This window comes from Drosophila bipectinata, chromosome 2L, assembly GCF_030179905.1.
Source record: "Drosophila bipectinata strain 14024-0381.07 chromosome 2L, DbipHiC1v2, whole genome shotgun sequence".
In the NCBI taxonomy this organism is placed as follows: domain Eukaryota; kingdom Metazoa; phylum Arthropoda; class Insecta; order Diptera; family Drosophilidae; genus Drosophila; species Drosophila bipectinata.
In genome coordinates, this window is record NC_091736.1 from 7,558,791 (window position 1) to 7,584,712 (window position 25,922).

Consider the following 25,922-nt stretch of genomic DNA (forward strand, 5'->3'; position numbering starts at 1 on the left):
TTTTTTGGTCACCCCACTCAGTCATCACCCACCCAAAAATCGAAAGTTAGCCAACTTTTTGTCCTAAATTCAGAGAACCAGGGATCATTTTTTATGCCTGGCATATTTTTAATGCATTTGGAGCGGTGTGTTTGGTCACTGATAGGCAAATATGAAATGTGGGCGTACATTCAACAGACAAAGTTGCGAGGGGAATGACTGTCATATTTATTGGGGGGCTTTACGAGAAGGCTTTAAAATTGGGATAAGATGACATAAAAATGTAACTTTTATGCCAGTTTTGGAATAAATTACTAAGCAAAACTTACAATTACTCAATATATACAGTTGCAGTGAGAAAGTTAAGACCGATTTTACTGCTCATTTGGCTTTCCAAATAAATCGACAAACTCCACCAAGAATAAGGATTCAAGCAACTGCATTAAATCAATATCTCACTCACTGTCAATCCGATTTGTTTGTCTGTCTAACTGGCAGAGCAAAGTTTTCCTGCATAATTGCGAACGAAGGAAGTGCTGCCGAAATATTAATGAACTCCTGGAAGAACCGAGAAAGGATGGCAGGAAGCCGAAAGCCATAAAGGATATAAATATCATGCACGCCTTCCAAGTTCTCTTCTTAGTTTCGAATTGATGAGAAGAAAAGTTTTGCATGCAAGCTGGATGATTATTTCGCGTTTTCCGCCTATTTTTGCGGCCAAAGTTTCTCATTAGCGATTCGTGTAGAATTTCCGTAAAATAACTCCAAACTCCCAGACCGATGCCAGATTATTAATAACTGAGTTACGTGTGCTTTGTTGGGTGCGTGTAAATATTTGCGCTTTTCTCATTAAATTTCAGATGCGTACATATATCACGCATACGCAGTGGTGTGCACAATTAGTTGCAATTTATACGCCCTTACACGATTACATACATGAGAAGGGACGAGTGAGCGAGCACTCGGCTTAATGATACTTAATGTGTAAATCATTATAATAAATTACATGCACAAGCAATGATAAAAATAATCCACCGCCAAGAATAATACAAATAAACCTGCTCAATCCGCATAATGTGTGCGCTGGCACATGTCGTATACGTAATATGAAGCGCATGGTAAACAGAGGAAAGTCAGGATTTAAGAGCAAAGTCCTTATGCACGCATTAGACATAAAGGCCATAGACATTAGTGCGCATAATGAAAAGCATTTCACCATTTTCACATTTCAGACGAAGATGATGATGGGGGTTAGAAAAACCCAGGACAAAACAACAACCGTAACCGGCAAGTGAAAAAAGTGGAATATTAATACATATATAGAAGACGGAAAACGGAAAACGCTCCACAAGTTATGAAAGCTTCGACACCTAACCATCCTCATGATAATCAGCTGTTCGCCAGCTGTTTGGCTTGACAATGTTTTGGGTAATTTTCCCACAAAATCAGACCTTTTTCGTCCTCAATTGGGAAAAACTTCCCTTGAAAAGAAAAACCCAAACAATTCTCCCAGATGCTGCGTGCGCATGCTGAGGAATTCTCCCACAATCTCTCGCATTCGGCTCTCGGAGATTTTATAGCAAAGCTCCATAAAAATTTATCTGACAACGGACAGCATCCTTTGGACCAGTAGCGGAGTAACTTTGAAGCGTTACGGTTGGTCGCGATTTCGAATCGGAAAAGCCAGGGAATTTCTGGCCCTCAAGAAAACACACATATAGTGTGAACAACGCGTCGGTCCGGACGGTGTGTGTTTACATTGTTTGAAAGCCAATTAAAGTGAGTTTACAGCCAACTTACACCGTATCAACATGGTTCAATTGGATTAAATGTAATTGGTCAAGTGCTATGAAATTCAAACAATATGCAGTGCTTTGGAAATAAACTTAAAGACCTTGCATTCAATAAATATATATATTTCTGGTCGAACCTTTAAGAAACTAAATGCATTTCATTCAATAGTGCATGAAATATTTATAGAAAATTTCATTTTCAACGAACGAAAAGTTTGAGAGCCATTTCCATTCATTAGTTATTCAATTTCAATTTCCGCCATCAATTTAAAGTCAATTTATTTCCCAGAAATAAAACTATTTCAAAGCTTTCATTGGATTTTTATTAAAATTATACGATTTGAGAATTAACTTAATAAAGTAATAGTAGTAGTATGTGAGGAATGTTTCCACAACCTCTTGGTTATCTGCCCCAAAAAGTAGGCAACAGAAAATGCCTTTTTCTCCGCCTCTGCCTTAAAGGATAACATTCTAAATTCCGGCCTTCCCCCCGAAAAAAATTCCACTCTCTGTACAAACAAAGTAAAATTCATGAAAAGCAAACAAAAAGCGACAAAGTGAAATTAACAAAAAAAATAAACACTGTAAGGGACAAGTCGAAAACCCAAGGCCAATGCCTGAAAAAAGGAAAATATAAACTGTGAACCCAAACAAATAATTTGAAATTAAAACTAAAACGAAAATCACAGCTTGGGGAATGAAAGTTGGAGTTGAAATTACATCATTCCAGCGGAAATGGGAGTTCGTTCGGTTGGAGTTTCTACGTGATTTTGCTTTTAAAAACTACATTGAATAATATTTACCGGCAGATGTGCACAGTGTCCTTTCGCCGCTCAGTGGATATTTTCCCACACATTCCCTCCTTCTCCACCAGCCACTGGCTTTCAGCACTTGAACTTTACTTAGCTGCTTGTGGTTCCTTACACCCCCCAGCCATCGTCTTACTCTGGGCTTTCCCGCACAGCTATTTTTTTCTAGCTTAGCTTAGCGCTTCAAGTGCCGCCCAAGAGCTTCGATTTTCCCTCTGAAGGTATGACTGTGGGTGTGTTTTCTTTGAGAAAGTGTGTGTGTGTCGAGGGCTCGGCTGATGTTGTCACCCCGAAAGGAGAACCGTAAGCGCTTCACTTTACATAGCAAAAACTAGAAGATTGTGGAGATTAAGCTCAGCAGCCACCCCGAGGCATTCCGAGTCACCTATCACCCCCAGTGGCCCCAGAGCACACAAAAATAAAAAATTTCCGGGGGATTGCTAATTAAAAAATTGTGTCATTACAATATGTTGGAAAATTAATGGCTTAAAAATTTATTTTTTGGATTCAAGGTAAAATTATTTAAAAAGTAAAAAAGAACCTGGACAAGAAAACTTTAAAAATTTAATAAATAAAATAAAACGCCTTCAGAAAAATGCCTAAAGGCTTGATTAAAAAGAATAGTTTGCTTTAAAATACTCAGGAAACCACTTAAAGAGAACATATCCTGACATATCCTTAAAAAAATGAGATATTTTCTGTCTGTGTATTTTTCTAGCTCGCACCTTCTTCATTCTGTGATTTGTATGCGTTCGCCGCCTTCAACATGGCCCCAGCTAATGTTGGCTTTGGCTTTGCCCTAAGGGCTGCATCTGAAAGGAATGGGCGAAAATGTGGCAAGGGGCGAGTGGCATGGGGTATGGGGCGTGTGGCACGGGACAGGGGGACTGCGGGTGCGAAAGTTGACTCCTTCGACGGCGGGTGCTGTGGCTTCCATACGTTCGGCACTAAAAACGCCGTCGCCATAGCCATAGCCATCCACGAAGCAAGTCTGTGCGTTTGTTGGCGTGTTTGCGGCATAAAAATAAAGATAAATGCGAGTTCTTTACAACGCTGCTCTGAACACTTTGAGTTGGGCGCCACAAAAACCCCCCGTCAGTACCCCGACGCCACTTTCAACCCAAAAACCCAAAGCACTGTGGCCTGCAAGTGTTTGTTTCCAGTGCGTGGAAAAGTTAAGTAAAGTTTGCAAAATAGCAAAATAAGTTCATTTTAAATGGGGGCTCTCTTTGGGGCCAGAAAATATGCTGTCTGCAAAAGAGCTGAAGAATTTCAGAGTTCTGTAGAGGAATGTTTTAAAGGAGGAATTTTGAGGGATTTTATATAAAATAGTTTTGAAATTAAAATGAAAAATAAATAAAAATATTGTTGTAAGTATTGTTCATTAAGAACTAAACTTTAATTTAGATTAAAACTGAAGAATCTCTTATATCGTAATCCCCTTTTGGAATAACTACCTTCAACAACTCTTACTTAACTCAACATCAAATGAGGCAACACTTCAATTAGCCAAAACTGTTTTCCAAACATTTCAAAAACACTGTGCCAGGACACACCTTATTTTACGGTGTGCTTTTGGTGAGATGGGAGGTCAAAGGGTGCTGGGTGGCTAGGTAGGTTGGATTTTCGGGTGGGTGCTATCAAAAAAGCGTCACACGCAGCCCCTCAAAAACTTGTAGATGGAGTTTGTCTAGGACGGGGTATGGGTGGGTGGGTGGTTGTCTGGGAGGAGTGGTTTTAGCCTCTCCCTTTGCGGTTGCGAGTTTTAGATTTCTTCTTCTTTTAGCCATTTTCCTGTGTTTGTGTTTTGGTGTTAGTGTGCGATTGTGTGTGTTTTTGTGTGTGGTAGCCCAAAAATGCGACCAAAGCAAAGTAGGAAAAAAGTAAAAGATGAGGAAAGCATTTCTAAATGTAAGCGGGACTGTAGGAAGCAAAAAAAATGTATAGAAGGAAAGTTGCTTTGCATAGAGCGGAAAATGTTGCTCGCCATGTTTATCTGCAGTTGCCCATCGCTGGCCCAGAGCCCCCAACGCCCACTCTGTTGATATTAGCGCTTGTTTATGGCTCCCAGTGTGTATGTATTTGTGTATTTTTATTTGCACAAGTGTGTGTGTGTGTTTGGCACGCTTCGTCGCATTTTAAATTAAGCTTCATTTTTATTTCTATTTACATTTTGCTCTCTCGCTTCTTCTTTTTTTTTTCTTCGGCAAACAGTTGCAACAGCTGTGGCAGTAGAAGCTGAAGGAGCCGCAGCAGCAAAAAAGTTTTCCCAGACATTCAGTCTCCGCCCAGCCTACCCCTACTCTTCCCTTTAATTTTTTTTATATTTGTTTTTCATTTTCACTTTTATTATTCCAACATTTCTACAATATTTTTGTTGCTTTGTTTGTTTATTTCGGGCTGCTCCAAGTGAAATGTTTGATTTATTTTTTATTTGCCATTGAACGTGTTTATTTATGTGTTTCTCCAGCTTTTACTTTTTTTTTATATTTTCTTGCCACTTCGCTCTTTTACAGGCTCCACTCCATTTCGGCACTTTTTTGGGCTTTTATTTATTTTATCCGCCTCTCTTTTTTTTATTTGCCATTTTCATATGCCAGCTATTGTAAGCTGCAGTAAATTGGAAAATTTTTAAGTGTTTTTATTTTTCCTGTTTGCGTCCATAAGCCGGCGTAAGATTTGTTTCATTTTGGGAATTAGCTTTGTGAGCATGATTTATGACAGGAAACAGTCTGGCCAGGATGGAAGGAGCTTGAATGCTGATCTCATTCCGGATTACAGAAATGAGTTTTTCTATTTGAATATACAATTATGCGAGGCAGAAATGTTAGGGATTTTGTTTGACTCTGAAATAATCTATTTTATAGCAATATTTTATTTCATTTCTAAAAAGAAAAGTTTTGTAAAAGCCCGTCGCATTAAGGTCACTCTTGAGTTTCAATAGTCCTAGATTTTGATGCAGATTTACGGGAAATAGATCTACAAATCGTTTAAGGTATTCCTCTCAAGAACCCGATGCATATTGACCAAGATATGGCACTCGCATTATGTCATATTTACATACCCCATAAACTGCCCGTTTTTTTCGAGGGACCCCTCAAAAAAATTCATGAAAAATATAAAAAATATTTTGTCCCTAGATTATGATGCAGATTTGTGGAGAATCGATCTAGAAATCGTTTAAGGTATTCCGCTTAAGAATCGAATGGATATTGGCAGAGATATAGGTTTCGCAAGGGGCTAATGGGTGCTCCCATGCATTTTTCGGAATTTCAAAGAGGATGCCCCACAAAATTTGACAAAAAAACTAAAAAATATTTTGTCCATAGATTTTGATGCAGATTTGTGGAGAATCGATCCAGAAATCGTTTAAGGTATTCCGCTTAAGAATCGGATGGATATTGGCAGGTATATAGCCTTCGCAGGGGGCTAATGGGTGCCTCCATGCATTTTTCGGAATTTCGAAGGGGATACTCCACAAAATTTGACAAAAAATCTAAAAAATATTTTGTCCATAGATTTTGATGCAGATTTGTGGAGAATCGATCCAGAAACCGTTTAAGGTATTCCGCTAAAGAGTCGGATGGATATTGGCAGAGATATAGCTTTCACAAGGGGCTAATGGGTGCCTCCATGCATTTTTCGGAATTTCGAAGGGGATACTCCACAAAATTTGACAAAAAATCTAAAAAATATTTTGTCCCTATATTTTGATGCAGACTTCTGGAGAATCGATCCAGAAATCGTTTAAGGTATTCCGCTTAAGAATCGGATGGATATTGGCAGAGATATAGCTTTCGCAAGGGGCTAATGGGTGCTCCCATGCCTTTTTTGGGAATTTCAAAGAGGATGCCCCACAAAATTTGACAAAAAATCTAAAAAATATTTGGTCCATAGATTTTGATGCAGATTTGTGGAGAATCGATCCAGAAATCGTTTAAGGTATTCCGCTTAAGAATCGGATGGATATTGGCAGATATATAGCCTTCGCAGGGGGCTAATAGGTGCCTCCATGCATTTTTGGAATTTCAAAGGAATGCCCCAGAAAATTTGACAAAAAATCTAAAAAATATTTTGTCCCTATATTTTGATGCAGACTTCTGGAGAATCGATCCAGAAATCGTTTAAGGTATTCCGCTTAAGAATCGGATGGATTTTAGCAGAGATATAGCTTTCGCAGGGGGCTAATGGGTGCTCCCATGCCTTTTTTGGGAATTTCAAAGGAATGCCCCAGAAAATTTGACAAAAAATCTAAAAAATATTTTGTCCCTATATTTTGATGCAGACTTCTGGAGAATCGATCCAGAAATCGTTTAAGGTATTCCGCTTAAGAATCGGATGGATATTAGCAGAGATATAGCTTTCGCAGGGGGCTAATGGGTGCTCCCATGCCTTTTTTAGGAATTTCAAAGAGGATGCCCCACAAAATTTGACAAAAAATCTAAAAAATATTTTGTCTCTAGATTTTGATGCAGATTAACGGAAGATAGATCTACAAATCTTTTAAAGTATTTCTCTCAAGAATCGGTTGAATATTGACTAAGATATGGCACCCGTAAAATAATAAACATATCCCTACAACTTGTGTATCTGATTTAAAACGTCTTGATTTAATGAAACGAAAGGCTAAGCAGCCACTCTTAATTGAAGCATTTCCGTTCCAAAGAAGCCGACTTTCACAAAAAAATAAAGAATAAAAAAATCAAACTCACAGACAGACTGGTCAGCAAAAAAAGGGGCAATTGCTGCACACGAAATCATGTTTCCTTTTGGCCTGGAAAAGAAAATATGAAAATTCGCAGCGTTATCCTTCTTATGGTTTCTTCTCCCCCCCAATGATACTGTGTATTTGTATGCCACTCAACCGCAGAAAAGTTGATGAGAAAATTGGAATGGAAAAGGGGAGTGGAGATGCAAAAGTTGGGCACAGTTATCGGGGTTTACCACCGAGTTGACTTTAAGTCGTCTTTAAATGGAAAAGAAAGAAAAGGAAAGGGGGTCGGCGACCGAAGACGACGGAACTAAGCGGATTTTGATTTGTTTTTCTTGATTTTTTAGGCAAACAAAGAAATGTTCTGAAGCCGTTTGTTCGGCGAATTCCCAAATGCTCTTAACTTTTTCCCCTTCCTTTCGGTTTCAGAGAAGTTTTAAACATTGACATCCACTCAACGAAGGATGTTTTGCTGTACCTGCCAAACCGCAGAACATAAATATACTTTTCAATATGGGCCTTGGCCGCAACATCAAATTGGATGAGTTTTAATTAATTTCGTCATTACAATAATTAATTGAATGCCTGCTGGGCGGGGTGGTGGCTGCGGCTCAAGGACATGTATGCCCAAGTGGCTGCCGGCAATATGGGGTTTGGCAATTTGCAGTTTGCTGGTATACTGGTTTGCTGGGCTGCTGGTTGCGCAGCTGCAACAAATTGCAATATATTTTACAGCTACTTAGTCGAGAATTACATATGCACTGTAGGAGGTAACTTTTCGACGCCAGTGTGAGTGTGTTTGCGACTAGAGTTTGATTTATTGCCAGCCAACTGCGCTCGTAAATAAACAAACCCGAAAGCCAGAACGCCATCAAATGTGTGTGGGAGAAAATAAATTAATGAAATATCCAATGACACAGTTTATGATGTAATATTAACCCGAATGTTAATATCGATTTTCATTTAAAAAATGAACAACTGCATAAATAAATATCTAATCAATTCTAAAACCTCATTAGAAAATTAAATCAAACATGGATTTAACCAATCGCAAGGACTATCTTCCATTTAGACAAATTATTTCATGTCTTCTCCCTATCGGCAATCAAATCCAATTTAAGCAATTTCTGAGGCCAATTTATTTTAAGCAGCCGTTAAACTTCATCTGCCTTCGGGCCAAAGCCATATTCAAACAGAATATCTAAGACTGTTCATCTCATTGGGACTGGCCACATAAAGCCGTTTCGTACAGAGAGCACAAATGGCTTTAATCTGGTAAAATGTGCCTATAAATAGCTCAAGCAAACTCGTCCAGATCGGATCCGTACCGCCCAGCCGGGCCCCACCCACGACTTCCTACGGGATTATGGCTTTGCCTGATAAATCTGTCGCACATAAAGTACCAAAGCGAACGGCTGTTGAACTAGATTCAACATTCATGCCCGTCCACACACGAGCCTGCTGCACTGGAAGAAAAACAGAGTAGTCTTAATCTAACTTAGTACATTCATTTCATCCAAAGATCCATAGCTTATTCCCTGTGCATTCGAGTAATTCATGGGGCGACGCTGCGTCTTCACTCGCCTTGACAAACTGCAGAGATAAGATGGGCCCAAGTACAGAGCCAGTCATGAATGTATGTCCAGCTCGAGTCCTGCTTGACTTGGCTCAATGGGTGCTCTGGTGCGTCCTGGCCCGTCCTGTCCGGTTAAGTCCACTGGGCGCAATCAACTGTGAGTTGTCAGCTGCCAGAATCAGTGGTCAGGCTCCAGGCCCCGGGGACGGTAGTGGGTTAAGAGTGGTGAGCCGCAAATCAATTGGGCCCACTTCAAATTCCCAACTGAATTTCGTAGTGCTTTGTCAATTATATAATTTCATTCTTCTCGTTTTTTCGTATCAATGGCCATCAAATTCAATTGCATGTGAATCGGATTATCCATTGTCAGTTATTCAATGCAGAAAATGAATTATTAATGCTCTTAGGAAAGATAAAATAATAAATCATTTGATTAGCTGACTAAAACAGACACTCCACCTGCTCTATTTTCAAATGTAGTTTTTGGCAATTATTTCCAAAAAATGAGTGCGCAAAATTTGTTGCATACTTTTCGCGGCGAACTCGTTGACCGAAATAATGTTATCGAGGACCTCGAATAAATGCCGCTGAACAAGTGCATACATTTGCCACTTTATTGTTCCAAAAATACTGTTTGTTGTGTGTGTGTGGAATTTATGTAGCAAGGACAGGGGGTACCACCCTACCAGCACCATACCAGCCTTAAATAAATTTTAATTAATATGTTGCCAGGCAGTGTTTGTCCCATGTGCATTAAAATTTCTATTTGTTTTGGCTCCGGGCAAACAAACAAATGTTGTAAAGCGAAACCCGATAAAAAATAAATGCGTACAAATACAAATTTATTTGCCAACGAAAGCCAAATAACAGAAAGTCAGTTGCCTGTGGACTTATACATAAAATATGACCAACATTTTTTCACTCAATTGGTTAGCTGGCCGCCGCCACAGAAACCCCAAAAAAAAATTCCTCCACTAATAAAATGTGTTTTTCTATTTACAGATTTGCTATTGCCGACATGTGCCAAAGCAAACCGAAATACCGAAATAACAAATAGGAGAATCAAAATAAATATTCTGGTGTGAGAACAAAATCAACGCCAGAGGTTCAAAAATTAAAAAAAAAAAAAAAGATAAAAAACAAAGCTAACAAAAATGTGGAAAATCTGCATTTTTACATTGGTAATTGCGTTGCTAGCAGTAGCAGCTGCAACAACAGCTACAACAATAGAGCCTATAACAAATGACTTGATGACCAACAATAACAACAACAAAAACAGTAGCAGCAGCCACGCCCCTTTGGAGGAAACTACCAACAGCCCCCGCCCTTTGGTTGAAAACAACCAGACTCTGGTGAAAATTTCAACGGCGGACGCCGAGTCCCGGGAAATTTCAGCTGTGGGCGGTTCAACCTCAACGGCCACGCCCACCACAACGGCAACCACGAGCACAACAACAACGCTGGCAACCACCTCGGTTGTTGTCGAAAACGAGGAAGCACCAACATCAACAATCAGCCATCTAATGACAACCAGCGAACCCAACCAGAAAATTCCCTTAGCCGGGATGGGTGAACTCAGCAGCGGCATCAAGGATGCACTGCATCGCATTAAATTGAGCGAGAGCCCACAGGAATCTGTAGCAACAACAGCCACTGTGGAGCCACCAGAGGCGGAGGAGCAGGATGAATCGGAGGATATGGCACTAACAGTATCCCCCTTGCAAATCCAAATGCAGGCAGCAGCCTCATATCAAGTAGCCGAGACGTTGGCCGACTTGAACGAGGAGGAGCGTGCCCGGTACGATGCCATGCTGGCCCAGCAGCCCACGGCCAGTAAGCTGAACATAGTGGATCTATATCCTCTTAAAATCGAGGACATCCAGCCAATGATCCAAAACGACAATGAGGAGCTGATCAAGCAACGTACTATTTTCACTCAACCCGAGAACACTGAGGAATATAAGCAGAATCTAATGCCCAATGAGGTGGAGCTGGTTTTGAATGAACAGGACACTCTGGATCAGGACAAAATCAAAATCAATCAAGAGAAGACAGTAACCACACCAGAAACCCTGAAAGTGGCTACAATCAGTGTCAATCAGGGCACCACGCCGGATTTTACAGGAAAACTCTTGGCCGATCAAGACGATCTCATCACCGAAATCGAAAGCAAGTTCCAGATTGAGGAAACCACCACAACAACCACTAGGAAGCCTCTGCCATTGCTCCTGAGACCTGGGGATACTTTCATAGATAGGAGGGTGAAGAAAAGCTTCGAGTTTCCCACGCAACATCGCGCCAGTGATGTGATGGCCATGCCACACATTGATTTCGCCAACACAAAGTTCCAAACCGATGCGGATCAGCCACAGCCGGCTGCCACACACCCCGAGTTCTCGACCACAAAATTCTATAATAGCAAGGAGTTGTATAACGAAATGCTGTTGCATAATAAGCGCAAGTTAATGAAGGAAACTAGTCCGGCCAAGTCAGCGGCGGAGGCATCCTCAACAAAGTTGAACGTGACTCCTGAGGCTAAAACTTTTCAGCCAACAACTACTCCAGAAACTACAGTAAAATCAACAACATTGCAGTCCGTGCAGTCAGCAACAACAACCACTACAGCAGTACCACTAGCATCAGTAGCACCAATAACAACAAGTACCTTAAAGCCAACAAACACCGCAACTGGAAAATATCAGAAAGAGCTTAAGCGTGCCAAATTATTGCTCAAGGCCCTGACACCACCACAGGCCACCAAGTCCACTGACGACAAACTGTCGGTTAAAGCCACAAAAGCGGAGGAGGGCGGAGTCACCTCCACCATCTCCATCGCTCCGGCAAGGACAAGCCCACCCATACTGATGGCCACCGCAAGGACAGTGCGACCAGCCGGATCTGTCGGAGTTAATCCCACTAAGACGGCCTCAAAGCCAATTGCCAGGCCGCGTATTTTGAGTCGCCTGCAGGAGAAAATCAATTCGCTGGAGTGCGAGGTGCCCAACATACCCCAGGACTCCCATCTGTGGCGTGGCAACGAGACCCACGAATTGTTGCTGCCCATTGTGGTAAGTGCACTTGAAGAAATACATTTCCTAAAGTAATTGCCAAAAATTAAAGCAGTTAGTTAAGATCTTTCCCTTGGAAAACATTTCAAACTTCCGCTTCTTAGTTTCTTAAATATCCAAAAACCAAATTCAATGCCATTTGGTTGCTGTGTAACCACCCGTTTAAGGCTTAGCCATGTCCAATGTTATCAAAACAATTGGAGCCTTATTAAGTTCTTATCATTAGACAGACAAAAGAGCTCACTGGTAGGGAAACTAAAGACGGCTTAACAGTTGACTTGACTACGAGAGAGGCAGCGAACACACGGCGTATGCGTGTTATTTGAGTAAGCGGGTTAAGCAATTAGCTGAAGGTTTTTGCCCCAAAAACAGAAAGTGGGCGACTGACTAACGGACTACATTTACATAATATGCCTGCTGACGGCTAATTAGTATGGAGGAAGCTTAGTTTTCGGATTCGGATTAGGAAACCAAAAAAAAAAGGAAACGAGAATCCTTAATGAAGCTGCTGAAGTTTTGCGGCACGAATCCGAATAAAGAAAAGATTGATTAGGGATTGAATTTTCCCATACCCACACACAGAGTAAAATAGGAATCATTTTCGCGGAAAAGGGATAAATGGGAATGGCAACCCAAAAACAATATCCTCAACTTTGTCAATGACAACACAGACATTCGATAGCCAACAACATGGAAAGTTGTTAAAACTGTTTGCTTGGCTAATTGAAAACCTTTTAGAGCTGAGACAATTTTGCAACCGAACCGAAGAAATCACATAAATAAATAACAAGCGCATTTCGTCGACTGGCAGTCGACAAGAAAAGGACAAAAAGGATTCACCGACTCACTGACGAACCCTGCAAATTTAATCCCAGCCGATAAGTTGGCCAACAAAGGAAATTATTGATCGTCATTTTATTTGGCCATTTCCGTAGCACATGTGTGTGTCTTTTTGGGATAGAAACGAAAAGGTCCCAAAACAAGTTGACCGGAAAGATGAAGGTTCGTCCCAGTTCTTATGCAAAAAAGGACAATACTCTGAGAAAGTGGTGGCTCCTGTCCAGCAGCCAGCACAGTCCAGTTCGAAAGTTTAGACTTTTCTATGAAAATCTATCACTACATTAAATACAATTTTCTGAGCCTTTTGTATGCGTAACGGACTGTTCTCTGGCATCGTAGAAAAAGGTTATCCATTTCTTTATTAAATCGCATTTGTTGTTAAATCACGAATAAACTAGACAAGGGACTCTAGGCCAACCCGAGAAGGAGTCCGAGCCCAGCTGGTCTGTGTTTGAGTTTGATTTTCAGTCGGTTTAGAGTCAGTTTCTTGTCAGAGTCGGAGGAGCCATATCCCTCTCATGTCCTGTTTATATTGACGTAAATCAAGCCATTTGCCAGGCTAAATCACAGCTGCTGCTGATGCTGATGCGCCCATGCCCCTTTGGCAAATATTTAAATTTATTTTATAGAATATACTCACCCTTTTCATCGCCAGACTTTTTGATTTTCTCAGAGAACTGAGAGAATTCCTTTGACTAACTGACTGAGAACCAACTGTTTAATTAACATCTCGCCGGGCGGTGGGTGTTTACCGGCCAACATTAAATTTAATGGCCATTTGTAGGCCGCTTTGAACTGCTCGGATTCCATTTCTATTGTTAATAACAAAACGAAAACGGAAAAATAAAATGGAGCATTGAAAGAAGCAAACGAAATTGATTTCCTGTTTATTTTTTGGTCAGCAAACGGCAAATGGCAGCTCGTCCATGAATTTAATTAAAGGCACTGCAGCATTTTATGCAAACTTTGCTTTGGATTAAAAATAAAATACAAAAAAAAATAAGGAAAGGAAAAAACGTATACATTAAGCATTGGCATAATGTCTACCTTGCATAAAATTAATTCCGGCTTTCTTGGCCACTTCCAGGTCTTCATTTTCTTTTTTCAGAAGAGTCCAGGCACCGAAAATAAGAAAGAAAACAATTAAAGAAAACAATTTTTGCATAAAAGGTGAAAACATTTTTTTCATTTTCAAAGAGAAGGTCAGAGAAAACATTTTTCAACTGAATTTTATGTATTTTTCCGTTTGTTTGTTTGGGTCTTTTTTTGATGGAATTGCTTGAATCTCATTTTGAAGGATCTCCTTCCTCCTCAACAATGTTAGTCATTTAAGCCTAGTTGAGAGCTTTTTTTTTTAGTTTTTTATGCAAAGCTTATGATAATGAATAAACAAAAGAGGGATACTACCAAGTGGCACTCTAAGTGATTAAAATAGAAAAAATGAATAGTTTTTCTTTGTGAATTATTTATTTCACAACCTGTGCTAATCCGAGTTTCAAGTGCCACAAAGGCCTAAATATTTGTGCATCCATATACATATATTGCAGTAACTTGTTTTGTTGACCACCCGCTGTTAGAATTTGCCGGCTAAAACCGCAAATAAAAAACGAAAATTTATGCCATTACCTATTGCGGTGTTCATAAAAAAGAGCTAGCTAGACCGCAAAACACGCATGAATTCTGTGTGACCCAAAAACTTTGCCATTTCCCAATCCGGTCAACATTCCCTTTTGTATGTAAATATGAAGGTTTTTTTCTGCTTTTTTTTGGAGTTGACCACACATACAATGTGCGTAAGGGATTTTTATGTGCGTAAGGGCAGGCCATTAAAATGCCATAAATTTGAGCTCTGACAAATCCTCCCCTGACACTACACAGAACAAATACCAGGGCAGGGCATATAAAAAACGACAGGCAAACTAAACCGCTTCAAATTGTGCAAAAATATGCTAAAATGGCTGGACATAGGATAGTCCTGTGGAAATGGGTCGCCTAAAAATGGCAGGGATAACCGCAGAGTCGAGTTCTGGTTCTGGCTTATGCTTCTTTATTTTTATTTTTATTCTGATTGTGTATGTGGCTTAACCCAAATTAATAAAAATTTGGCAACATCAAGTGGATCTGCGCATATGTTATAAACTTTGCTAATATCCACCCAAAGCCAAAGACAGCCCCAAATGAACCTTTTAGGTTTTCGGAGGGAAGTTTATTAGGTTCGGGTTTCTACTTATGTAAATTTGTTTTTGTTACAAAACTAAAAGCCCGGTATAGGGCCCGACTAGACAATGTTGTAAAAGTGAAATTAGAAAACTTGCTAAATAATTCAGTAAGCAACTCGCAACTCGGCTGGCATTTTGTTCGGCTGTCAAACCGCAACAGACGTAACCTTTTAAGGGCCCATTTTACATTTCGATGCGGATGAGTTGGAATAAACCATCTCATCAACTTGGCTCAAGTTCTTATTCCTGTCTCGTATCTTTCAGACCACGGAGCACTGTAGGCCGAACGAACACTGCATACCGAATGTCCTCACCTGGCGCGGCGAGGCGGAGATCCAGTCCGGCGACATTCTAATTGTGGAAATCAACGATGCCATGCTAAATCCATCGCACGAGCCAAATAACACAAGCAGGTGAGTAACAAATTAGGATTTATTTAAGTGAACTTTAAGGATGGCTTGCTTCTGTAAGGACCTATTTTATTTCATCTAATAGATGGTAATTTTTATTACTTGTAAGTCTTGACTTTAATATAACTATCTTAATTCCTGAAGCAAAAATGCAAGAAACTTTATCTTGATGTGATCAAAGTAAATGACTTGGTATCTCTGGATAAACCGTCATTATGTGCCATCAGCAGCATCATCAGAAAATAGAAAAGTGAACATTTTTAGTAGATGTAGCAGTTGTTGCTACCTCATCATCCAGCTCATGATGCAGCGGATAGTGCTGCCATAGCTAGCTGAAAAAATAAGCTAGAATAAAACTAGTGAAAAATATTTTATAAAATATTTAAATATATTTTATAAAATACCAAAAGATTTAAAGTATAAAATTAAATTATTAAATAAACCTTATGACTTCAGAGAAAAAGGCTAAAATCTCTCCACCAAATAGCTACCCTTCCGACATCGCCCTCAGCATTGACAGCTACCCCAAGACACCTGAGCTTACCAGGAAACCCAGAGGTTTCCCCTTACTGTTCGTTACAAAAATAAAAAATACATATATATATATGAACCCCACCTTGCTATCATATTTTTACACCTTCTTTTAAAGGGATGGGGTATTGGTTGAATTCTTTGATTTTGTTGTCGTGTTTTTTTTTATTTTCAGTTAAACGCTTTAATGCGCGTTGAAACGTGTTGGTTGTGAAGCTTATTATATAATAACGTCTATTAAGGACCTTTATTGATTTTTCTTCTTCAGCACGTCTGCCCGGGAAAAGGAGATATAGATAGACATTGGTCAGATGAAGGGAATGTAGAATAGTTGCAGGTCCCAGACACGTTCCGCCATTATCAGGGGCATGCCCCTTTTACAGTTTATTAAATTGTTCTCTCTTACTCCAAAGTTCGCTGTCTAACTCTGTTTTTTGGGTCTCTTCTTTATTTGCTGTTTTCCCAAAAATTTTTATTTTGGTTTTTTGTTTATTTTATAATGCTTACAAAAAATATCCTTTACAAACTGTGAATATAAATGCGATAACAGAGTGGCCTGAAAGCACAGAAAAAAATTATTTTAAAGAAAGAAACTTAGTCCTTTAAGTTTAGTTTTTCAAAAACATATTCCATTAAGGATTAATCTTGTCATATTTCAAACAGATTTATGGCACATTCTCTGGTTGGTCGAATTAAATACTATTCCGTTCATATATTTTCATGTCAAAATAAATAAATTTTGTTGCCTTGTAGCAGATTTTTTCTATGCAGTGCTAGTTGTTGACCATTAGTCATTGGGTTGGATGTGCGCATACCACAGCTGGCTGACCCTTTTTGCCATGGCAATTATCACGTTTCTCTCGGTTTTTGCTATCATTTTTACCCCAGCACTCTGCACACATTTTATTATTATTTTTTTTTTTTTGGTTGGCTGCCTTCTTTTACGTTTTTTGCTCTTTTTAATTTAGCTCGGTCGCTGGTTCTTATCTTATCGCTTGATAGATGCCTCTGCTGCCACCCATCAAAAAACTTTTTTTTCGCCGCCCATCCCGAAAGGCAAGAAAAATTAAAATTCATTTGTCGAACTTTTCGGGGCAGACATCAAACGCGACCGCGTACGAAATTTTCCGGTCTTCGTGGATCTCTTATTTAGCCCAAGGGCCTCGCAACTCGAAATGCCTGGCATAAGTTCCGATTCCTGTAACGTTCCTTGGGGGCAAAATAAGACCGCAAACAATCGAGTTAGTTGGAGGAGTGAAAGTGAGGTGGGAAAAAAAGTGTGGCATACAATTGAGCGCTGTGGGCCCGAAGAGAAAAGTTCCCGCCAAACTATGAAAATGAGATGTCAAAAAAGTTTTTATTATCGATTTAATATGTGAATGTGTGTGCTGCGGTAACTGGGTGTCTGTTCGGGCCAAGTTAACAAATGCAATAGCAAAAAATAATAATACGTAGGGAAAAGCCAAGGGTAGCAAATAGATTGGCAAAGCTCGAGGTAGTGAAAACTTTTCCGGGCTCGCAGTTTTCTAACAAGTTTTGTGTTCTTTCTTTTTTTTTATATATTTTTTTTTTTTTTTCGTTGTTTCCCTCCAACAACTCGACTACGTGTTGTTGAAAAATTGGAAACTTAGATACTATATGAGGTGTCTTCCTTTGTTTGTGCCGCTGTTTGTATGGTGTCTAGTTTTTCTCTCGGAAAACTTGCCAGCGCGGAATACGAACTTCCACAGGATGACTTTTTAAGAACAGAATAGAAACGGCAACATGGCAGCTCCTTTTGGAGTTGCAAATGCAGCAACTACACCTTGTTAAATTTTCAAAGAAAAAGATATGAAATTGAAACAATTTTGAAGCTTTAATATTCTTCCCCAAAGAAAGGATAGTTCATCCACATCTACTTAATATAAATTTCCAGCCTTCAGGAGTGTTAATTTTCAGCAATTTAAAGTCCATTAGGGGTAAAGCATCTGCTGAAAGTAACCTCAACGTTTTTTGTCTGCTTGCCTCAAAGTCGGAAATCATCCGGGAAGAGAAAACCCCAATGGGAACCCTTTTCTGGGGCTTCCTCGCCCTCTCTCTCGACTAATTTCATTTCCGCCTTTGTGCTATTTAATTTCCGCTAGAGCAAGGCAACCGACAGCAACTGCTTATAAATAAATTTCAATTAATTAAGCACATACCTACGCAGGAAACGCAACTGAGACCCAACATCTTCGGTCATATTTACAACTTAAACAAGCAAACAGAAGCCATTTAACTTGCCTGCCGTCTCAGTATCTTTCTCATTCACTCATCGTTTGCTTGTTTCTTCCTTACCCATTTACCCGCTTACCTGGCGATACCTGGATGCTGACATAATAAACGTCGACGAGCAGCGCGGTGCATGCAACACAGGTGTACCAGGTGACTCGATCCGGACACGAACACTGCGACGTCACCGAGGGTGTCCTGCTGGATATCACGCCCCTGGTGGTCGATGGCAGGAAACTGGTTACACTGTATGATAAGGACCTCACCGAGGGAGTTAACTTGCTAATTGGTGAGTTCAACCCTAAAACTAACTAACCCACTGGCTGTGCTAACTTTGTGGTTAACTTGGTCTGGAAAATCTTACAAAGAGAATTTTCAGTCATAGAAACATAAGAGGATTTCAAAATGTTCTTTTAATGAATTATTTTTTAAAATAAGTTAAGCATATTAAACCTTTTGAAGAGTATTTATTTCTCTACCAAGACTTATTCTTTTTTCTCATTTTTTCTTTGGTAAAAATTTTCTGCCTCCTTTGTTTGCGGCAACCGTTCAGCCGACTAAACATATATATATTTTTCTTTATGCTTTGCTATCTGGTGTGGCCTTAATTAATGCCAAGTCCTGTATATCTCCTCCCTCTTTTCGTGCAGTGGTGTCCGAGCTGTGGGGAGCACAGTGTGTCCGCCTGAAGGTGACCACGAAAACCGACAATTGCGGCGAGAACGCCGACTGCTCCGGCAAGGGAGTCTGCTACTCGAACTCGGGCATGGAGGAGTACGAGTGCCAGTGCTGCAGCGGATTCGCGGGCCCGCACTGCGAGGAGATCGACGCGTGTAATCCCAGTCCCTGCACAAACAACGGCATCTGCGTGGACCTATCGCAGGGACACGAGGGCAACTCCTACCAGTGTCTTTGTCCGTACGGTAAGGTCATTAGCTTTCGTCCCGGTCTCATTAGTGGCCAGCGTCCCGAGATAATGCTATTAATATGCCTACGCCCATAATGCGGACAATACACACACCATTACCATTCCACTCATCTCTCACCCCGACTCCTTTGCTTCCTTTTGCAGGATATGCGGGCAAAAATTGTCAATACGAGTCGGATCCTTGCAATCCCGCCGAGTGCATGAACGGCGGCAGTTGTGTGGGCAACTCCACGCACTTTCGGTGAGTCAAAGGCAAACACAAAAGAGGGTAAAAAGATGGAAAGGAGTCGGTCCAGGACCAGGCTTAAAGTCACTGAAAAAAATTCATTGAAAATATAAAAAATTAAAGAAATTGAAGCCTTTTAAATGAAAATTTTATGAAATACCTATCCTTATTTTATGACGAAGCTTTCTTAATTAAACCATTATTTTCTCTCAGTGCAGTGTCAACATTTAGTAGTATTTGTAGACAGCTGAAGCAGTCCTAGCAGCAGCTTTCATTCAATTATCCTGACCATTGTTTTGCGGTTCTGTCTAGCCGCTGCCGTCTGTGTTTGCTCATAAATGTTGACTTTTGTCGCATGTTCAAAATTCCCAGTTTAACCATTTCTCTATTTTTTCTTTTATTTTTCCCCCCATTCAGGTGCGATTGTACACCAGGGTTCACAGGACCTCTTTGCCAGCACAGTTTGAATGAGTGCGAGTCGTCGCCGTGTGTTCATGGCATTTGTGTGGACCAGGAGGATGGGTTCCGGTGCTTCTGCCAGCCAGGTGAGTAAATGCGACCAACAATTTCAGCACCAGCTCCGTTTTCAGCCAAATAAACGCAAATTGCCTTCATTCCTTTGTTGACTAGCTGGAAAATCGCTCCCATAATGCCAATATTTTGTCATCCAAGTTTTGCAAAAAGATTCTGTTGGAAAAACTTTCAACGGAATTTGTAGTTTGATTCAAGAAAAGGTTGGAATTTTACCAATAATATTGACCAAAGAAAATACCTTTACCTGCTAGATAGCAGTCTTTTTTTTGATAAAAATTCAATCAGGATATTTACAAATTTAAATTGCTTTTTGAATCATATTTGTTTTCCATGTGTAAACGTGATTTTCCCGCGGAATCCACGTACTTTAAGGCAATCAAATTTCGCTTTTCAATCGAATTGGAGTCTACGCGAATCAGAAATCTACATGGAAGCTCATAAATTATTTCACTGGCACAAACACAATTTGCATAAATCGCACTCAATCACAATAAAAAGTAAATGTATAAAAAAAAATTCGCTGAGACAGAGACGAAGGCAATGAAAGTCGAGACAGCGTCGCCGAGCATTTCCCATTTTCAATTGAAATTTCCATTTCATTTACTTTGCACATTTACATTTACCCGGAACCATTCCTTTGGACTTTTTTCCAGGTTTTGCCGGCGAGTTGTGCAACTTCGAGTATAATGAATGCGAATCGAATCCGTGTCAGAACGGCGGCGAATGCATCGATCACATTGGCAGTTACGAGTGTCGCTGCACCAAGGGCTACAGTGGCAACCGCTGCCAAATAAAGGTGAGTGAACAATGGAAAGGGTGCGGGAATATCTCAACCAACAATAGCTAAGAGGATCCACAACCGAAGGTGACAGTGCCCTAACAATGGCAGTTCCTACAATTGTCTAGAAAATCAAATCCATTTAAAGTATTTAAACAACTCATGAGGCGTAAGGAGGTCCCTTAAAAACCTCTCAAGATTACATATTCCCAAAAGTCGCCATTAGTTGATTTTTACTCCCCAAGATAATCAATATTTTTGTATTGAGAACAAATCCCGTGACAGTTCTCTGACGAGAAAGTCGAACGACCCCAAACTGCCGGCAGTTGTCTGCGAAACTTGAATGGGTATTGATTTAATTTGCTGAGACCGAAACTCGCGCTTTTCCAAAAACACACACATTCCCAGCCGAACACACATCATTGAAAATGGGATTGCATACACATATGGGTTTTTGGGGTGGTATCCTTCAGATACGGATCCTGGGCAAATACATTTTTGAATACGTAATGAAGTTTCAGCGGTTCTCGGTCTCGGTCGGTCTCTATTTCGACTCTGCCACAATATGCTTTGATTTGTGCCGAACACAATTTTTTTTGCATTTTGCTTCTTTTTGTTTTGTAGGTTGATTTTTGCGCCAACAAGCCTTGCCCCGAAGGACATCGCTGTATTGATCATGGAAATGATTTCAGCTGCGAATGCCCAGGAGGTCGCAACGGACCGGATTGTAATCAAATGCCAAGAACGGTAAGTCATGATTTATGCAGTCGTTGGTCTGAGTTTTTGGTTTCTGGTTTTCTGGTTTTTCGGTATGGTTTTCTATCTCCTTGTGGCAGTTGGCAAAAATGCCAGCAAATAGCCACAAATTGTTGGCTTACTGTGCAGCAGTTGCAGCAGCATAATTGTAGCCAATTTTGTTAGCTAACTGCCGCACGATTGCATATGCAATTTTTTGAGTATTACTTTTGCATTTTTAAACTGATTTATTACTCTGGTTTGTTGGCATTTAATAAATAGTTTGTGTTTGGCTATCGATTTCTCAATAAAAATGGCCCGAAAAGAATAGCTACTTTGATTAGATTAAGGTTATTATACGATTCTGTTTGGCAAGCAATTATTATTCATGGTCTTCCACTTGGCCCATCAAAACTAAACCCAAGTTCATAAATTGAGTTAACTCTCAAAAAGAATTTAATAAACGCTCAATGGACTTGATAATTTGTGGTGCTAAAATAAAACTCAACAAAATGTACATAAATTAAGCGTCAAGGCGCCACAATTAAAGCTTTGTGAAAATGATGGACACGCTGACTAACCGCGACTCCTGCGAGGACCATAGATTCCGAGAACACTGTCATTATGCGAGGACGCGCCGAGGGGCTATGCTGAGCCAGGGGGTGTGGCACAGGGGACAGTGGAGTCCTGGAGTGGAATGAAGTGGAGAGGAGGGGGACAGACCACGGCTAGAAATTGCGGCTGTACCAGTGGCTCGTGGCTCCTGTTGAGGAAGGCAGAAGCAAAATTAATTACATTTTACATGCCAGGCACACACACACTTCCACAAAAAGGACGAAAAAGCAGGAAGGAGCCTGCTCTTTCTCGGTAATTGTTAGTTGGATGTGGTTAGATGATAGCATGCTCCATGAGTCCACCAACGTAATACTGAAAATTTTGTTTTGAATTTCAGTAGCTAGAATTATAAAGCAAAGTGGTTTATTAGATTTTGATAATGCGGTTCAAATATTAAAATAGAATTTAGGTTTAGGTTTATTTAAAGTCCATTGTTTTCTTCGGTTATTCTTTAAAATCAGTTACTATTTTATGTTAAAAGTATATATATTAAACTCACCAACAATGCGATGATAACTTTCAGTACTTTCAGCAATGCACCGTAAATCCTTGCACCCATGGCGGCACTTGCTGGTCCAGCGGGGATAGCTTCTACTGCGCCTGTCGTCCTGGCTACACAGGCAACATGTGTGAAGGTGAGTCACGGTCCCGGTCCCCCAAAAGTCATTAACTTGATTAGGCGGCCATCAGTTTGGACCGCAAAAAATATGGTTCCCGCGTCGGCTATCTACGAGCTTACATTTTTCTTTTTTATATTTTTTTGTCACTGCCCCCGAAATTTTCCGGCTTGACTTTCCTTTTTCCGGCCTCTTGCAGATGAGTTTGTGGTCGAGACCGTCGTTAGCTCCAGCGAATTTATTGTGGACGATGCGAACGCTAGAAATTTTAATGACAAAACTTTCGGTTCATCGGTTGTGCTTAAGAGTCCCATTGAATTGCATAATGCATATTTTGCGGCCGGAGTCCTGGCCGCCGCCATTTTCATCGTGGCCGTTGTGGTAAGTTCCTGAACATTCCCTGAACATCCTTCCAAAAATATAACAAAAAAAAAAAAAAGAAATTTTACAATTTTGGAGTACAAGGTCCAAACTGTTGAGGGGAAATTGTACTTTGCGGTTATGCAAAGTGCGCGAAATGGCATTGCATATTCATTTCGATGTCGGAAAAGTGGTCGAGCAACCGAATCCTGGCCAGAATGCATCCCGGCATCGAGGCTTTAACCAAAATGTAGTCGATCGCCCGAGCCAACCAACCGGGCTTAAAGCAGATGCAAATTTATACAATTGGTGTCCGTTCGCTCACAATGTGTGCTTTTTCAAGAGGATAACGGGGTGGAGGGAGCAGTTTATTGGGAGCCTGGCTGAATAAAGAGTCCTGCCAAGTCCTGAAGCGGACAGGTTAATAGCGAAAGTTTAAGTTGAATGATTTAGTGAGCGAAGTTTACATTTTTTGGCAATTTTTCAAATGAGCCTAATGACTAAAAAGGTTTTATTTAAGTTTTTAGTTTGATAGTTAATGTATTATTATTTATTAATTCAATATTTTTTACGAAAAATATGCCATTTTACAACATTTTAAAATGTAATTTATTTTACCTAAATAATTAAAAGGACATTTTAAAACCTCTCACATTTATTTATTACATAATAAATATTTTTTTTTTTTATAAAATGAAACCAGTTATGTTTATATAAAGGAGATAAAATAAATCAAACAAAAACTGCAATGATTTCATTAATATGTAAGTAAGCTAAAGTAAACATTCCATAAAATAAAGCAAAAAACAAAACCATTTAAATATATAAAAAGAAAACCAATTCAAAGGACAAACTTCTGGCAAGTGCTTTAAATCAAATTTATTAGCATACTTTTTCGGGCCGCATCGTGACACCCACATGATATTTTTTCCAGGTCGCTATTTGCTGCGGCCATTACCATTGGCTTTGCCATATGGGAACCAATCCATAACCATTTACTTAACACCCACCTCTCGACTTTTCCAGGTCACCATTTGTCACTGCAAGGTCAATCAGACGTATCGGAAATTCTCGACGCGCTCCACCTCGTTTATACCGATTCTGGGCTTCAGTCGACGGCCAAAAATGCAGGGCAAACTCAATAAGCACTGGCTGAGTGGCAAAGGTGTGGTGGCCGCCGGTGGTGTAGCCAGCGGAGCGACCGCGGGCGGGGCGCAGCGGGGCAGTGTCAGTGGTGCAAGTGGCACGCAGCAGGGCGCCACCGCAACACGCCACTTGCCGGGTCAGACACAAACGCAGACCTCGCTGCAGGAGCGACCTTTCCAACGGCACTTGGCCATGAATCTGGAGAACGACATGTACTACACGGTGGACTTTAGCGAGAATTCACAGCACTCGCCGTTGATACAGTGAAACTTGGATAATGGCGGCGATTGGTTAGTCAAATTTATCCCACAGAAGAGCGAGTGAGTGGGTTGTGGAAACCGAGTTACAGAAACATTATGAGTAGTTTGGGTTTGGGTTACTTGGGGGATTGTGTAATTATCTTTGATGCTACTCGTTGAATATTCCAAATATTGAACAGTATCCGATAATAATAAACTAAAAACGTGTGTATATGTGCGCAGAACCTAATGATTATGAGTCCGGCTAACGCAAACACACAAATATTTATGATTAATACATGTATCTCTGGCCTAAATAGGCTTAGCAAACTGGTTTATCAAGGTTTATTTTGGCTAAGCACACACATCCACATCCGGAACATCCGTAGCATCCGTAGCTGGATGATATTGTTTGATAATAAAACACACGTTACTTCTGGGGGGCAAAAGGGATTATAATCTCGAATTATGTAAATGTTAAATACGAAACCAGATCTGTTTTGTTTTGTTCTCTTTGCCAAAGTTTATTGTATGAAATTTTCAGATTTGTGCAAGGCATCTCTGGCCATAAAGTCCTTTATGAATTTGATATGCAAATAAACGAAATGAAGGAAGCCCTTAAAAGTGGACATGGTTTCTCTGTAATTCTATTATGAAATGCCATAGGTTTGGTGTTGAAATCGCAAAAAGCTAAACTAATTGCATTTCGGAGAGTTGCTAATTAAAAACAAAATGGAATCCGATGACATTTAATAAAGCCTGGCTTTCACCGCATTTTCATTTGGCAAATATTTGCAATTAGTTAAATAATAATGGAACGAAAGCAAAACCAGAAACAGAATAGTGGAATCAAGAATTCCATTGTTTGACGCAATCCAGAAATAAATTTAGTTGCGAATGAGTCACGAATATTGGTGCCATATTCAACTAATTTCATGAAAATCAGTTTAGTTTAGTTTTAATTAATTTTTCCATACTAATAAATTGTGTTTAGACAGGCGATATGGGGATGGTGCTCTAAATTGAATTCGGTCAGGGCTGATATCACAGATTATTGTTGGCATACTCGACCGCAGCAGTCGAAAGTTGTTAGTGAAAAATAATTAGCATAAATTATAATTGTAGCCACAAAAGTTAATATGTTTCTTGTGCATAAATAATATTAATTTTGGAATAATTTCAATAAATGATAGAGTGTGAGTGGGTGGGTGGTGTGTGGGATATTGGGTGTGTATATGTGTGCTGGCCACATTTAGCATATTGTTGTTGATATGCAAAATATTATTACTGATCCAATTGCGAAATGAAACATCCAAGAGATGTCGGCAATGAATGACAAAAATCAAATAAAATGCAAAATATGAAAGCCGAACAAATGGAGATGAAAATTCTGATAAAGCTTGATGCATTCCTTTTTTGTGTCAATAATAATAATATTCGTGCGATTGAAGTGCGCAGTAAAATGAGTTTGTAATTAAAATGCTATATTAAGTACTTAATAACGATAAACAGCGGCAAAACCAAATTGCAAAAAAATACACACACAAAAATACAAAAA

General features: G+C 39.9%; 1 protein-coding gene across 3 annotated transcripts; it reads left to right on the forward strand.

Moving 5' to 3' along the window:
- The first annotated feature begins 231 nt into the window (after positions 1-231).
- wry (delta and Notch-like EGF repeat containing weary) lies at positions 232-24,922 on the forward strand. 3 transcript variants are annotated; one of them, XM_070276708.1, is made up of 12 exons: positions 232-1,758; positions 9,871-11,936; positions 15,260-15,408; positions 18,312-18,475; positions 18,837-19,109; positions 19,259-19,355; positions 19,758-19,885; positions 20,528-20,670; positions 21,277-21,399; positions 22,535-22,637; positions 22,819-23,000; positions 24,006-24,922. In XM_070276708.1, exons 2-12 carry the CDS (start codon positions 10,023-10,025, stop codon positions 24,390-24,392), a joined length of 3,663 nt encoding a protein of 1,220 aa, XP_070132809.1. In that variant the 5' UTR covers positions 232-1,758; positions 9,871-10,022; the 3' UTR covers positions 24,393-24,922. The 3 variants fall into 3 exon arrangements, with proteins under 3 accessions (XP_070132809.1, XP_070132810.1, XP_043067428.1); XM_043211493.2 differs by having other exon boundaries at positions 233-1,758; positions 22,526-22,637; XM_070276709.1 differs by lacking the exon at positions 21,277-21,399 and having other exon boundaries at positions 22,526-22,637.
- Positions 24,923-25,922: the final 1,000 nt, after the last annotated feature.